Consider the following 17,558-nt stretch of genomic DNA (forward strand, 5'->3'; position numbering starts at 1 on the left):
TGCTCAGTGTTCATAGTTGCGGGAATTAAAAACACAAAAAAAAAAGAAAATGGCGGTAACATTTCTTCAAAACCGGAACGCAGAATTGCAACAATGTAAGAAATAGTTATTTATTATGCAAGGCTGCAAAGTTGTTGTTTGGCGCGAGTGCTTGTATTGAAACCTGAGCGAAGCGAAGGAACCTAAGATTGAACCATGAGCGAAGCGAGGTTTTCAAGCCACGAGACGCAAAACAACTCTGCTGCCGAGCGAAACACACAGCTTTTCACCTCACTATAGCGAGAGAAATGGTAGATGAACGAAAAACAGTTTAAAACATCAGTAAAGTTTTTTTGATCAAAAGAAAAAGTTTACCTCCGGATGCGTTTTGAATTTGCACCTCATCAACTTTTGTTCTTGCCTGTACTTATAATTTTGTGTGAACTGAAACTATTTTAGTTCTTCGACGAATTAAAATAATTTGATAAACACAATTAGTTATCATTGTCAATTTAATGTCAACAATAATAAGAATAAAACATACCAACGGATTTATATTACATAAATAAGTATTGTACGACAAATCGTGTAGTTGAAAGTGTCATTATATTTTTTTTTCATCGAAAAAGTTAGGTGTACCACACTCCATTGTTAAGTTCGAATTTCAATACCCTTTTCCACGCTAGCGATATATAACGAGAATGAAAGCCTTTCCGAGCTAGTGGAGTGAAAAAAAATTTCATAGATTTGTCACAGATACGAAAAAAAAAAGTTAAAAACCAAAACAAATATATGCAACAAACACATAAAAAAAATCGTGAGGTCCGTTGGTTCGTTCCGCGGCTTAGTTGGCATAGCCTCTGGCATGGTTTGCTGGAAGACGTTCCAGTGATTTTTTTCTAAGTGTTCGATTTTAATTATAACAAACTAGTGGAGTAATTTCACAAAAAATTGTTGAATATCATGGTGAAACATTCTGACATTCAATAAAATTTAAATATAATTTAGGAATTCGCGAAAAATTCGGCTTGTGGGCCTTAATTAGAACAGTAATAATATTCCGATTTATTGCATAATTTATAACTTGTTATTTAAGAATACCATTAAGATTAGACACGTAACCTTAAGGAATCTAAATATAAAGTTCATATTTGCCAACGAAACGAGAGGCACAATATAACCTTTCGGTTCGCAGTAATTCGTAATCCTGTTCTCAACATTCCTACAGATTTCCTGTTATGAAGTAAGTGCTTTATTCGGTCAACTGTCGCACTAGAAACTTGAATGGTAAATAGGATTAACGCCTTTACAGTGATATTTATGTGATTTGATTCGACACTTTCACTGTTTTGCGGAATCAAGCAAAGCCATTTGAGGCTGTATCGATTCTTAAATAGGAGTTATAAAATTACACATAATATATACATAAATAGTTTCTTGTAATTTACATTATTTTTATGACTGTGATAAAAGCACTTTCATGTAAATTAATCAGAAATATTAGTACGTACAGAAACAAACAGAAAGAAAGAAGTAGTAGTAGGGCTTATTGTGAAAAAGTTCGTCCAGGGAAGTATTGCTCTCTACCTTAGCTCTTTCTGCCGCCAAGCAGTCCTGTGAGCGTTAAAGTTTTAAAGAGTAAGGGTGTTGGTGAAAGCTCTGAGTGGCACTGCAACTGTTATGGACAGGCGTGTCGTTTACCATCAGGCGCACGATTTGTACGCCCCATCACTTATTATCATAAAAAACTCTAATATGAAAACAGAACTATGGCATATCACATATATGTATAACTGTAGAGATACGCGAAGCTGACGGTAGAAAATTCTTTCATAGCGCTTCCTTTCTCCAAATGTCGTTAAACACTTTTGCCACGAGTAGGCATGTATCTTAAACCGGTCAATTGCGAGACGGACTTGCGGAATGAAGATTCCATACTAACATTTGCATAAAACCAAGTACGCGATTTAACGTACGTATCGTTTTGTTCGTTTTCTCCATTTGATTTTGTAGAATAACACCCTCCATAGACCAAACAATATCCGTCAGATGTTAATGAACCTCTGGGTGAAATGGTGGTAACGATTACCACTAAAAATTAGGCCATAACAGGACGTTACTAGACACAAACCTTTCCGGACGATTTATACCCAAAGTATTGGTCTCACCAACATCGCTTGTACGGAATATAGTCTACACTCCGTTTCTAAAAAGGCCTATTCACAACACAGTGATCATTTACAATATTAAATAGGGAGATTTTGTATTAAACTGCCTTTGATAACGTGAAGCAATGTTGCAAATACTTACAATTTGTTAAGTTTAATTTAAGTTACTTAAAACTTTAGCGCAGGAGATAACTGAACTGTATTTGGTATAAACACTAAACCTTAATTATTAAATTTAAAGAAGATAAACCTTAAGTTACTGTAAATGTAATATTAAACAGCAATTGTATTAAATTCAATGTTTATTATGCTATGTTTAAACTAAAACAAGTCAAACAAGTTCCATTTTTAAACAGCTGTTTTAAATAACCTACAGAACCAACAAACAACACGTCAAATCGCAGTCAAAATTGTATACGAAACATCAATAACATGAAATCGATTTCAAATAAAACCTTTTAACTTACTGCTATGTCCAAAGTCGATACGGATGACATTCGGGTATCAACACTGTCTATAGTAAACACTCCCTCGGTGCTCTGAGTAGGCACCGCGGGCACCACTTTTGATCTACCAGATACATTGAAGCACCACTTATGATATCTACGCACCATGATCACTGATTATCACACTTACACTGTGTAAATTCTTAATACGAATATTCAAAATATAAATAAAAAAACAGACTTCGTTATTTCTAAACAAATATGGCGGAGATTTTGAATTTTTGGAACGCGGCCGGTACGTGCGTACGCGCAACTCAAGCGCGATCGAATGACAGGTTTAGGTCATTATTATGGCGCAAAGCAAAACGTGGTTCTGCGGTGAGTCACCCCAGGTAGCCTGCTGAGCCTTACAAACTTTATTACTTTACCGGTCCTTGTTATTTTTGGTTTTTATAACATTCTATAGTTTGACTACAGTTTGATCCTTTCTTTGTCTTAGGTTGTCTATATTTATGTGCGTAAATTTTCGTATTGAATGCAAGTTTATTATAGTTTTGTTTTATTGTAGGAATATATAGTATATATAGTACCTACGCATTTGACCTCCATCTCATTTGATGGAAAGTGACGATGTGGAGCATGCACAACTATTATAAGTCCTATTCACTCTCACCTTGAAGAGGCCTAAGTTATAGCGTTCAGGGAACTAATCTGCAGGCAGGGAACTCCGCTCCAATACCGTAAGCAGTGTAAACGTGCAAGCGTAACTCTTCGTGTGAAGCTTAGGTATCTTATTATTATATGCATAAGGGTGAAACTCCAGATTACGTCTAGTCTACCGATGATGATAGGGAAGGTGATGGCGAAATGATTTCATGCAATTTGGTCGCCCACTCTCCGTGATAGACTTAGTGCCAAGTAATTATTTTTACGATATCAGTGACGGTACGAACAAGCTTAGAAGCACTTAGAGCTTTCAATTGCAAAGATCTGAGAGACACTGCCCTGCACAATAAGTTGACAAGTCTCATGTGCCTGTAATTGTCAAGTACCAATTTCCTTCAATATATCAATGAAACGTTATCTACATTTGTTTATACATTATAATCCCGTGGGATCCCGGTGCTCTTCACCTGTACAAAATTATATCCAAAAACATTAATGGACTGTCTGGGAAACCCAAGGGCCGGCAGCTACCTTGCCCAACGCGTTAGCATAGCCATAAAAAGGGGGATCGCTGCCAGCATCTTGGGCACCTAGCCGCGGGGACTCAATTCTATTCATATAATTTACTCCTAGTTTTACTTTTTAGTATATATTTTATTGTACATTACCTGGATATTATGAAAATGTAATAGTTTGATTAATCTATCGTAGATAAACTAATATACTGTGCTATATGTGCTTTCGCCCGTTCCAGTGCGCGGGCAACAATGACGGAAACCTTTATTTAAAAAAAACCTTCGCCACCTCAGTGTGATGAAAGATAACGAACGCAAACAATACATGCCTTTATCGCCTAGTTATTTGAAGAGCAAAAACGTGTTAAAAGTAAAGTATGCTACTTGACAAAAGCGGCTTATCGTGGGAATGGAGAGAAATATGCATTTTTAAATTCAAAACGGTAAAGTCAAGGTTCCAGAGTGTTTTTTTTATGATACCATGTGACGGGATGAATAAGTCGTGAGTCTCTGTACCCCTCAAGGCGTGTTCCCGTTATGTCGTGACGACAGATAGTTGTGTAGTTTAATGTATGTTGTGACAATGGAAAGAGCTGGATCGACAGTCGTCGGATGAAGACTAAAATGTCACTATAAAAATGTGACGACAGATAATCGCAGCTTCAAACTGTCGTGCAAACGACATGAACCGATAAATTGTCGTCACGATCTAGTGGGAACAGCTAGACACGACAGTCGTTCAACAATAAATAAACGTACACGACACAGTCAAGACAAATAGTCGTGATATGGGAACAAGCTAGACGCGACAGTCGTCTAACGATAAATAAAACGTTACGACATAATGGGAACACGCTCTCAGTTTTAAATCGCAGAGATTTGAGTGACATTACCACTGCGCCCTGAGACAAGTTAAAAAGTCCCATGTGCTTGTAATTTCACCAGCACCCTACTTAACTTACTCTTAACACATTACCCTTCAAAACGCAGTTTTGCTCACATTACTGCTTGGCGTCAGAAATAGATAAGGTGGTAGTACTTCCCTGGACGATTTCTGCCTACACGTTGAAACCTTTTGACGGTTAGTTTGAGTTGTATTATCTGTGTATGGATAGCTGGCCATCAAACATGAAGTATCTCTAAATTTTAATAATTGTACAGTCACTGTAAATATCAATAAGTTTAAAATAAAGCTTTTCCTTCCTTTATTATTTTATGTATTTCCTCGCAAATGTGATCAAAACGTCGTATGTAGCACGGGCGGCAAAAAAGACAAATTTCGAGTCAGCGTCGGACTTATAATACACTCATTAATAATTTCTTATTAACGGCCCTCTTCAAGTACATAACCAGAAACAAATGGCAGTGATATCACTTATAAATATTAACTCTCGTTTGCGCTGAAATCACAAATTAGAAAGCCGCAACAGTCGCCAACAATTGACCTGTGTGTACGTCTCCGTATATTCCAAAAATATTCTGTATTTATTGTAATAGAGATAATATCTCTAACTCTGAGGGGCTGTTCCATTCGGTGATGAGGGAAAAACAGCAAAACATCTAATTACAAAACAAACGGAATCACATTTCATCAGTAATTAAATATTCAATTATGTAATTTTTCAATGATTATTTGACTGTGACGACACCCGTCAATTGTTTCGCATTCGGGCTGGCCAATCGGAGCGCACCTGTCACCGTAATGATTTGGCAGAATAGTTTTCAAAAAAATTAAATGACATTTCGTCTCTATTTCAGGTTATATACTCGATGACCGCTCTTAATATACAAACTATTATAGCTACCATAGAATTATTAGAAGGAGAACATCGCGATAACGTTCATGTAAAAGAAGGTTTACACTACTAGGTAAAAAGATGTGATTTCCCCAAACCTCATTGGTCAAGTGTGACGACAATGATGATGACCTAGCTACCGTCTTACTTTTCGTACACTTGAAACGTCATCTTACATCCATAAAAACTAGGCATATTACCTGTATGATTCCTTGTTAGTTAAATAAAAAGTTGCGTATTCAATACAGTACTATATGGAATGAGTATCTGGTGCCAATAACAGCAATGCATAAAAAGAATAGAACCGGTCGAATTAGAATCGCAAATCAGCTATTATATTAGTGAAAGCGATTGCACAACTCTCGGGACGTTGCCCAGTCACTGCGCGGTTGTTTGCTCGACGGCTTTGTATAGGTAGGTAGGTAGAAAAGAATCGTTTTGTGACGATGCGACCTCCTTCCATCATTCCTTCGTCATTCCGCCTTTTTATCACCTTTGCTCTGGTTCCTGGCCACTTGTTTTCAAATTTTGAATTGTTCTTTAATTCCGTTGCCCGTCATTCTAACTTTGTTTTAATTCCGTCGTCACTCTTTGCTTAATCGATGAAGGGAGCAATGATGCTCGTCTGTTTTTAATCTTTTTACCAGTTCCCACCTAAATCATGTGCCAATTTTAATACATTTAATTTTCGGTGAGTGTGCGCATGAGCTCCGTCAGGTCATTCCGCCCTTTTACTTCCTCACTTGGTCGATATTCTCTTCAGGCTTACTAAGCGCTTTTCATCATATTTTATTATGCGCACAGCCCAGGAATGGAAATCCCTGCCTGAGTCTGTATTTTCGTATTAATACAACCCGGGTATCTTTAAAGTGCGACTGAATAGGCATCTTCTGGGCAAACTCTTTCCATCGTAGATCCTATCTTTGCTTCGAGCTAGGTAGTGGGTAAGTCCATTTAATTAAAAAAAAAAAACCTAACCTAGTAATATTGTATAACTCGGCCCTTTCTGGGTCTGTCTGACGTTTTTAGTACTTAAGTAGGGAGTATTTTGTAGCGTTGTACTTGTTTTTTATACCCATTTCTTGTTACAACCTTCCTTTTTTCTTGCGATTTTACTTATGAAGTAAATTATTTGAACCCGAGTATTCTATTTTATTGCCGTAGTCTGTCATGGCACATTAGTGGTTTACAACCCCTTCAGCATTGTTCTTTTACTGTCTTAAGCCTACTCGTAGATGTAAAAAGAAGAAACTGATGTCAATTGATAGCTTATAATATGCTGGTGAAATTACAGGCACATGGGATTTATCAACTTGTGTAAGAGTCGTATTCTAGAACTCTACTCAATGCTCAAGTCAGGATTGCACTGGAAACACAAGCACTGGAAATACGACCCTAATGGCAGGGACTTGAGTATGATTTCGAGTGCTTTGAATCATACTCAAATCCTGACTTGAGCATTGAGTAGAGTTCTAGAATACGACCCTTAGAGTGGTTACGGTGAAGGAGATTTTTAGCAGCGATGCAAACGCGCATTCGTGAAACGTGAAACGATTCTCATGTGCGGTCAAGCGGCAGATACTCAAACCATATTTGTATTGCAAAAACGAGCGATTCGTTATGTGTACCGTCTAGGCTCTCGGGTTTCTCTCAGAGAAAAGTTTAAGGAGACTGGTATCATGACTGTGGCATCACAGTACATTTACTCAAATATTTTATATGCCCGTAAAAATATACATAATTTCAATAAGAAAGAAGATATCCATAATATTAACCTTAGAGCTAAGTCCAAACTCATGGTACCACGATTTCATTTAACCCAGGTAAACAACTCTTTTATGGGGAACTGTATTATTTTTACAATAAGATTCCGGAGCATATATTAAGTTTATCATTTCCTAAGTTTAAAAACTACATTAAAAATATTTTGATCGAAAAATCATATTAAAAAATTGAAGACTACGCGTTAGATAAAGATGTATGGAAAGACGACACGGCTCCAGAATCCACACAAATTTGATTCAAATTGTATTCCATAGCATATAAGTTTATTTGAAAAGAGCAATCCTTAGAGTTTTTTGTTCGTTCTTCTCAGGGGGGTCAGCGTAGTGAACGAGCAGTAGCTTAAATGTGACGTTTTCAAGTATAAATTTATTTTAACTATGGAATAAATAATTTTTCACTTTGCGTAATTGCATCGCTACACTTGGGATTTAAAGCGATTGCACCGATGCAGTCGCACGCTTGCATCACTGCTTAAAATTGCGGGCGTGTGTAAAAGAACTAGCGACGATACACGATTAACGGCAGCATAGCCGCCAAAAGTCGCCATGTGAACCACTCTTAACATGACAGGCACAGTGGCAGTGTCCCTCATCCTTGCGATTTAAGGCTTTGACTGGCACTGCAACTGCTATGGACAGGCGTGTCGCTTACTACCAGATGCACGATTTCTTCGCCCCGTCAGTTAGTATCGTAAAAAAAATTATTAAACCATTACTGCGAATTCTGCGAATTGTGGTAATTTGAGAGCAGAGTTTTAAGAGATTTAGTTGTGTGACGTTATGTAACAGCCAAAACACAAGTTATGTTTAAATTCATTCAGAGTAATCGATTGTAGTTTAATCGATAATCTATTTTGATTGTGACCTTAATTAAGTTTAGGTTTCTTATTTTCCAGACTGATCAGTTTGTTGACTTTTTATATGTTGAAATAGTAAAATGAAACCCTTTTGTAAATCATGCCATAACTTATGACAATTAGGTCTAGGTGTCCTGTCTCCGTTTTGGCTTAGCACATCTCATCTTGACCTTTAGCTCGGTCTAACTCGTTTTATCTATAAATTATATACGTATATAATAAAGCAGACATTCGATGATTATTTCAGAATATTACAGAGGAATCTTGTGAGTAAAATTGTGCGTACTTATTTAAGACAAAAACGTGTAGATGCTGTAGAAGAAATCACAATTTTTATTGTCTGAACTGGTAGATTAAAGGCGTTATAAATGTTTCAATTACAATTTGATTCACAATTTTTACCCAAATCGGGCGACCAATGTTTTAAAATTACAGTCATTAAAATTCCATTAAGATATGTTACAAATTAAGTTCATAAAATAAAATTGACAATGATGTATAATTCGAGTTCTTAGGTTTTTGCGATTGTTACACATAGGTGTTGAGACTTTTTTCCGGATTTAAATCGCGTACATTTATTTTTTTCTAACGAACCAACGTTTCAGAACTTTTTTATTCAAATTTTCGTTATTAATTAGTAAAATAATTATGTTAATAAAATAATTTGTAATCGTAAATTGGAATATCTCTTTGTAAATATAAAAAAAAGGTATTTTAGTTAATAACTTTTGTAACTATAGTGAAAAAATACGGTGGTTTGCAACAATATTAGACATAACTGGTTGAAGACTGTACCACCTCAGTCAACCGTGACTATGGGACCTGTAAAGGGCCCAAAACATTGGTTTGTTTGAAAAAACAAATATACGCAATTTAAATCTGGAAAAATAGTTTATTTCCTGTGATGCACAATTATCGAATATTTGACGTCTTTTTAACCAACTTCAAAAAAAAAGGAAGAAGTTTTCAATTCAACTGTATGGTTTTTTTTGTATGTATGTTACGCGATAAATCAATCATTGTAAACCGATTTTGATGATTCTTTTTTGTTGGAAAGAGGGTACCTCGGATGTGGTCCCATTTAAATTTGAACAAAATATTCCACCTCTCATGGCGGCAAACTAGGGGATGAATGACTTTTGAGGTCGGTTTTTTAGTATTCTGTACTGTTTTTATGTTATGAAATTCATTTAAATGATAAAAAAAAAGATAACTAATCATTTTTTTAAATGAAGCTTGAATTGATTGCCAGTTAGCATTTAATATCAACCGGGATTATGTTATAAATTCTGATTGCCGTTACTTAAGTGCTGTGTTCAAACATCGTACTTTTTATTACAAGGACGACAAGCGACTTGAGCGTCTATATCAGTACTAGCACGGTTACCTATCAATAGACCGAAATGACATTTTCCAGAAATAACGTTTGGTTGAAATTTCATAACCTCGAAAATAATTTTGAGGGGAAAATGTTTTTTCTTTTAAACCTTTTTTTTTGTTAATCCGGGGGAATCTGCTTACAGATACCCCGGCCCCGCGGGGGCAGAGCCGGGGAGCAGCCCGACCGCACTAAACCCCCGGAGTGTTCCTCTTCTCCGCTGTAGGTGGGGGTACGGGTACGCTGTTGCACTCGTCCGCGCCCCCACCAGCGGCTGGCCGCGCCCTGCGCAGCCCCTCCCCGAGAAGGGAGACACATCGGTCCCCCGACTCCGAATGTGAGGCTCGCCGAACACCAGACGAGCCTTCCATCCCGGGCCCCTTTATGCTGGGAAACGAACTCCCCCGAGTCCGCTACCCAGGGGCCAGGACAGCATCCACTCAACTGTGAAGTTCAGTGGCTGCTCCCCCAGCCCCCGCGGCGGATCTAATGGCAGGCTCCGCCGCAACACCTAACGCGCTTCCGCGCGGACTCTCCCGAGAGAGTGAGTCCCTTGGAGCGCCCACCACGGGCCAACCGCCCACGTTCGGCCGCGGAGGATAGGACGAGCGGCAACGACACACCGACACGTCTCTTCCCCCGCGGCCCCGCCGCCACTGCATCATTGAAAGCGGTGCAGCCCCGCCAGGGTCGCGGAGGACAGGACGAGCGGCTAACTACTACTACTACTACTAACTTAACCTAACCTAACCGTACGTCGTGTCTTTGCGATAAACATTCAACATATCCTGAAAGAACAACTGTTTCGTTATAATTAGGTTTTCGGTGTAATGAAAATTCGAACAAACGTTGTTTCGGACAAAATAACAATTAATAGTCTGTAAATGAAAAAGCCAACTTTCCTAAAATAGTCATTATGTCTTCAGAAAATAGGTTTAAATTTCATCAAAATATTGGTTTAAATTTGCAGCTTTGTTAATCGTCAGGAATTTTAAGGAGTGTATTTCTTTTGCACCAAATAAATGCTTATCTCCTACTACGTACGCCAAAAGCAAAGGTGACACAAAACCAATCATCACAAAACTTTATCATGCGTTACTGACGTGTTTACACTGTTTTATCAGTTTTATGTACATATAATTATGTCGGAGTATAACCGTAAGGGAAACAACTTAGTCACTGATTAAGCCAGGAATTAAATAAGTAACGTTCGTGGATTGACCTATTCATTCTTAGTTGGCGGTGAAATAATAACGTCAGTTGATTGCAATTAATTCGTTTATCCACTTTTTATACTAAATACATTGACTTACAAATAAATGGACGACGGGTCTAATACAAAAACCACGAAAAAAATGTCCCAAGTCAACCAATTCGAAATTTAAATTGTAATGTCATCGCAGTATCGCGCTGTCAGTCGAACAAATGAAGACTAAAGCAGAGTTTGGCGCTCTGTATATACGATTTTAGCGCCTTACAAGCGCGGACACTTTTTAGCGCGGACCCGACGTCCATATATGTAATTATAAGTCAATGACTAAATAGTTTGAAAAAATTAAAGCTGGATCAGGTTAAAATGGACGCTACGTGGACGTCACACATTCTTAATTTGAAACACTACAAAACCTTGATATAGATTTGTCGTAGTTTCAAAATTTAAAAGAAATAAGAAATTCTGGACTGTTAATGTAATTTAAACTTTACCGTGTTGGCATATAGTTGAAAGTTCAATACCATCAATACTTATTATACAAGTTACGTTTTGATATTGTATTGAAATTTCAATCAATGCGCTGCCATCTAGCGGTTTATTGCTGAACGACGAAGAACTGGAGTTATTAATTTAGTTCTCCAAAAAATAAACGACCATATTGCAGGGGTACAAGCTTTACTTTCGTTTCTTGTAACAAAAAATATTTCGATAACAGAAAATTGAAAATTTATTAAAATAAGGCTCCGATGATATGAAATACCACCACGGGTAATACTTTTGGTACGGCTGTCGATTTTGTACTCCTAAACAGCACAATAAGGCATTTTTCTAGGACTTTACAGATTTTCCGAAAGGACCATACAAAACAAAAAAGGCGGACTGAGTTCAGATACCTAAGTCTTTCCAGACCTATAGTTGGCACGCGTGAGAGGCTAATTAACCACTTCTACTGTATTTATTATTCTGTGACGCCACCCTCTGTTACTCGTACCAGACACATTCTAGTAGGTCACAAGAAAGAAAGAAAGAAAAAACGTTTATTAATTCAATTGAGTCACTATACACACACTTAAATCTAATATTTAATATCGAAACAGTAAATTGACTCAGTAATTCTAAGTTTACTAAGTGTGTACACGGACGCTGATTTTCAGTCGTTCCAGTTTCAGAGGCGATTAAGTCCGAAGGAAATGGTACATGTTGTGTTTATCCTCTGTTGTATCATTACACATTTACGATATGCGATACACGTATGTTATTAAAAAAGCTTGACGTAAATATACGTAATATAAATAAAATGAGGACCGAATAGTGGATCCAAGCAGTGGGTCCAACAGTTCCAAAAGATTAGTAAAGGCAAGGGGTAGGAAGAGGCAGGTTGTTCCAGCAGTTGGATGCCTGATACCGGAAGCTACCCTCAAAGGCTGTTGTTGGCGTTACCAAAAAAAATATTTACCCTGCCTGAATAATGCGAATAAATAAGATATTCTAACTTGGCATATAGACAAGATGTACTTTTGTATCTGATAACAAGTGATACGCGTCTTCCACAACTTTGTTTTCTTTTTCATCAAAAAGGTAAAGCTTGTGAAGGCACCTTTTTTATAATACACGGGACGAACAAGTCATGTGACTGGTGGTAAGCGACACGCGACTGGTGGTAAGCGACACGCCTATCCCTAACAGTTGCAGTGCCCCTTAGAACTTTAAATCACAAAGATCCGAGGGGCATTGCCATTGTGCCCATCACCCTGAGACATAATGATAAGTCCCATTTGCTTGTAATTTTACCAGCACCTTTACCCTCCCAAACTGAAACGGAGTAATGCTTATATTAATCCTTGGCGGTAGAAATAGGTAAGGTGGCAGTACTTCCCTGGACGAACTCTTTCACAAGGAGCTCTATTGCTGCCAAAACGATTCTTTCACCATCATCACTATCTATTCGAACTTGAACAATAGTTCCGACAAAATATATTTTTTCTATTCGTGTTTAGAGCTCATTTTATGTTTGGTGCCACGCAATGGCAGAGGTTTGTCGGTTCAGCGATTGTAAGCGCAATACCTGAAACCGCCGCGAAACGTAGTTTTTTTTGTCATGATAAAACCAGTGCGTGTTTGACCTCCACGTCCCTGATGGAAAGTGGCGATAAGGTTGACGATGGAGCATGCACACCTAAATAATGCCTATTCACTCTCACCTTGAAAAGGTCCCAGTTATAGCGTTCAGGGAATTAGTCTGCAGGCAGGGAATACCGCTCCATAGGCGTTCGCACTATATAAATGTGGAAACGTATGGGCGCGTTCCCAGTATATCGTGACGACAGATTGTCGTGCAGTTTACAGTGTCGTGGCTTGTATATTTAAATTAAGTTGTTCACATATAGCACGACACGATTAACGACTAACTGTCGTCACAGTGGGAACAGCCAGAACGACAGTTGTCGAATGATAAAACGTCACGATAAAAGCGTGACGACAGATTGTCGCAGCTCCTATTGTCGTCACGTTTTATTTATCGCTGTACGCGCGTATTCTGCTCCCTGCCCTCCCCTCTTGTGCCCCGCGCCCTCTGCTCGCTTTGCAGTAGCGTTGGGTCGTAGTCAGAGATGGGCAAGGAGACTGTCGTGAAACGATAAATTGTCGTCACGATCTTGTGGGAACAGCTAGTCACGACAGTCGTTCAACGATAAAAAATCGTCCACGACACATAGTCGTGATATGGGAACAGGCTGGACACGACAGTCGTCCAACGATAATAAAACGTGATGACGACGTAGTGGGAACGCCCCCTAACGCTTCGTGCGAATTTTGGAACTACATCTAGTCCCCTGATGATGGAAAGACAAAAACGGAATTAAATCGTGAAATTCCATCGCACACTCTATCTTGGGATGTTAATAACATGGTTTGACTAATCTGGATTTATTTCCCCTAACAGTTGATAAATTTATTTTCTCGTAAAGATTATCAAACATTAGACAGATTAATAAACCTGTGTACCCTGCAACTATGAAGGTTACGTGGAAAGTAATAGATGTTTAATGTCAAAGGTCAGGGCAACATAGACTCAACGATCAAATATTTGACGAGCATGATGAATAATTTAAATCGATAGTCGATTCACCGAATCCAACTTGAATTAGAATCCAACTTAAATACTTGGTATATTTTTTGTAATACCATTGTGATTTGTTTCTTGTAAATCGGCTAGTATAGTTTAATTTTATTCTAAACAATGCGGCAAACGATCCAGCTGATGGAATATGGTTACAGTCGCTCACATAAATTAGAATACTCCGAATCGATAATATTGACCATACCTATTTCTGCCGCCAAGCCAATACTGAGAGCGTTACAGCGTTCCTTTCTTGAACTTTGCGAATAAGTAAGATATTTTAACTTGGCACAGACAAGGTGGACTTTTGTATCTAATAACAAGTGATAAGCATCTTCCACCACTTTGTTTTCTTTTTGATTAAGTGAAGGCACCTTCTTTATAATACACGGGACGTACAAGTCGTGTGTCTGGTGGCAATCTACACGCCTGTCCATAACAGTTGCAATGCCACTAAGAGCTTTAAAATACAAAAATCTGAGGGATTGCGACTGTACGTGTGTGTACCTTGTAGCACCCTTTACCCGTCAGAACCGGAACACAGTAAGCTGTGCTAATATTACTGCTTGGTGGCAGAAATAGGTAAGGTGTGCTTCGCCTTCCCTGGACGAACTCTTTCACAAGGCTATGGCTTTGCTATTAAAAATGTTTGATGTCTATGTAAATCAATTGTATGGAACCCCACGATACAGGCTTGCCTAATGTGGAGACCGCGGTAATAATAAAATTATTGCTATCAATCTGTCATAAAATAAAATAAAAAATGAAAAGAAAATTTTTTATTTTTTTTATTTTTACAATTTGGCACTTAAATTAATTTCCGGATACATTCTTCCCAATTATTTTTAGTTGCTATTCAATAAATAAGCTTCACCATTTTGCTGTGACACAAAAGCAAACTGAAGCGCCAAAAACAAAAACAGAAAACTAAATATTCAAACAATCTGTGTATCTTTTCACGTAGTGATATCTAAAGAATAATATTTGCTGTTAACACCAAAATCATCTTCCCTAAGCCTTCTGCGAATCAAGGATTGTTTGAAAATGACTCAGGCTGGGATACGACTGGTATGGAATTTTAATTACTCCTGTTATAAATAGATTTGTAACTAATGATCACTTTATTATTTCTTCATGTTTGCATTTTACATCCTTTCATGTGTCATTTTTATCTTAAGAAACTGAGTCTATCAACAATAACAAAAATTGGTCATTATTATTCGTATGTTGAAACAACATTTTATTAAATTTGATCAACTTCTGCTGTCCCGATTTTTTTGTACCTACAATGAAATGATTATATAAAATTGAGTCGACCAGCAATAAAAAAATAATCAATTTTATTCATGGACAACTCAGGCTTGACAAAAAAATTTACTATGGCAAAATAATACACATAAAAAAAAAATTTATGGTTCATGACACAGTTTCCCTGTATTTCCTATGATGTCGGATTAAAGTAGGATATAAATATATAATAATAAATATGTACTTTAAGTCATATTGTAGCAAAAAATAACAATTAATAAAATTAGATGAGTAAAAATTCATACTACCAAATTAAAATATTTAGCAAAATATATATAGCGTAAATTGGAATGTTCTCTAGTAAATAAAGAAAAAAATAAATTAATAACTTTTATTTTATTTTTTCTAATTTGCATTAATATAACTTGTTGATGACTTTACCATCTCAGCCAGCCGCCCGTGACCAAGAGACCTGTAAGGCTCTATTTATATTGCTGCGAAACGGAATGGAAAATCAGATACATTTAATAAAAAGAAAATACAAACAAAAGGTACTGCTTATTTCTATTAGAGCTTTTGAAAATTAAAGTAAGGTCATATGTCTAAGAAAAAACAACAGCCACGGCAGTTTAGTAAGGAGCGGGAGGAAAAACCATACCATAGTATAACAAAACAAGTATGATAGCTCCATACTCAGCAGCTCGGCTTATATGTGTGCACGACCGCCGCGCGCCGTGTACGGTAGCACACATTCGCATAATAATCAAAGGCGCGTGGGACGTGAGAGTTAGAATAGCGGGTGTACCTTAATGGATCCTGTCAAAGTTGGTATCAAAAAACCCACCTAAATTATACCATTTAGTACCTGTATTTAAAAAAAAATTACATTTTTGTCAGGATTCGTTAAGAGATGCACACGCCGCTCTGAAATCTCAACAAATTCAGTCTTATTTCTTAGAAACTAACCAGCTGGTCGAGCTGGAGGTTCTTTACTTTAGAGTACTAATAAGGTAGAATTTTTTGAAAAAATAAGTTTTTATAGTTATTACATAAAAAGTGGTAATTTGAGGTACATCCGCCATATTAACTGTCAATAGGGCAGATGTACCTTTGATATTTCTATAACTTCGTTCTGATGCAGATACAATTTTTTTTAAACACAGGTACTAAATAATACAACTAAGGTACATTTTTCGATATCAAAATTTGTCATGATCCGTTAAGGTACACCCACCATTCTGACTCTCACGCGTGAGACGACCAGCGCATTGCAACTCGAATACATCGCTAAATTATGCGAATGTGTGCGTCCGTAACACGGCAGAAAAGAACAATGAAGTGCCTTAAGCCTAGATTACTACCAGAACCTCTGTCGCCAAAACTCACACGCACCCCTCATGGAAGAATGGCATAAGTGGAGTTACGTCAAAAACGTTTATTGCTCCGTTAAATGCAGAAAAAATTAACCAACATTCTCTCCTCTTCTTGTAACTCTATTTACAGTATTAGTCGATAGTTTTCGTGTGAAAAAAGTTTGACTCTGAAATCTCATAAAATGCAGGTTTAATTTTAATTCAAATTGGCCAGTACGATAAATCGGCAATTTCATATTTAAATACCTATTACAATTTAAGCGTTACATTGTTGGCATATCGCTGAAAGTTCAATCAATATACCCAATATTGCAAGTTACGATACTATTATTTCATACTAACATTTCAAACAATGTGCTGCCATCTAGCGGTCAATAGCTAAACGACGACGAATTCAAGATGTTTACTTAGTTAGCGACCATATTGAAGCGTTATTTTTACGATAAACAGAAAATTTTAAATTTATTAAAATTAAATAAAATTTAATAAGACTTAACGATGATATGAAACACTACCATAGATAATATTACAGTAGCAAATTAAGGCATTCTACGATTTTCGGGGTTTTGCACGAAATAATTGACACAACGATAACGTGCAAAGCGTAAATGGAGGACTTTGCTTAAGTATCTGAAACTTCGCGTACAGTTGGCATACGTGCGATGTAAACTAAGCACTTCTACTGTATTTATTGGTCCGTGCAATCGGCGTGCACACATACAAACCGCGCTGCTACTTTTATTTATGTGGAGTTACCATACTTGTCATAATACACTATGGCCATGTGCTTTTAAGACTGCAGATACCTCCAACCCCAATGCCCCATAGACAGGTGTAGTAAGTCGGTTAGAAAATATCAAGCTTTTCAAGTCTTTGGAAAAATTTGAGCTTCATCTGCATGACTGCAAGAATCCAGTCCAGGGTAAGCTTCGTGTACCGAACGTCGTGGTCCGTATGCTGACCTTCAATGCGGAAGTGCATCTGGAAAAATTTCAAAATGCGTCAGACAAAAAAAAA

General features: G+C 37.4%; 2 protein-coding genes across 2 annotated transcripts in view; both read right to left on the reverse strand.

Annotated features, from left to right (window-relative positions):
- Nucleotides 1-2,882, reverse strand: part of LOC113230754 (phospholipid phosphatase 2-like) — a 135,283-nt gene extending 132,401 nt beyond the window's left edge. The window contains exon 1 of the mRNA XM_026464833.1: nucleotides 2,615-2,882. Within this exon, the coding sequence (XP_026320618.1) occupies nucleotides 2,615-2,761 (147 nt within the window). The 5' untranslated portion in view covers nucleotides 2,762-2,882. The remainder of the gene's footprint in view (nucleotides 1-2,614) is intronic.
- A 13,687-nt stretch (nucleotides 2,883-16,569) lies between these two features.
- The window catches only part of LOC113231076, an 11,602-nt gene continuing 10,613 nt past the window's right edge, over nucleotides 16,570-17,558 (reverse strand). Inside the window, exon 4 of the mRNA XM_026465243.1 lies at nucleotides 16,570-17,522. Coding sequence (XP_026321028.1) covers nucleotides 17,388-17,522 — 135 coding nt within the window. The 3' untranslated portion in view covers nucleotides 16,570-17,387. The remainder of the gene's footprint in view (nucleotides 17,523-17,558) is intronic.

Source organism: Hyposmocoma kahamanoa, unplaced genomic scaffold, assembly GCF_003589595.1.
Source record: "Hyposmocoma kahamanoa isolate Upper Pololo Valley unplaced genomic scaffold, ASM358959v1 64, whole genome shotgun sequence".
NCBI lineage: Eukaryota > Metazoa > Arthropoda > Insecta > Lepidoptera > Cosmopterigidae > Hyposmocoma > Hyposmocoma kahamanoa.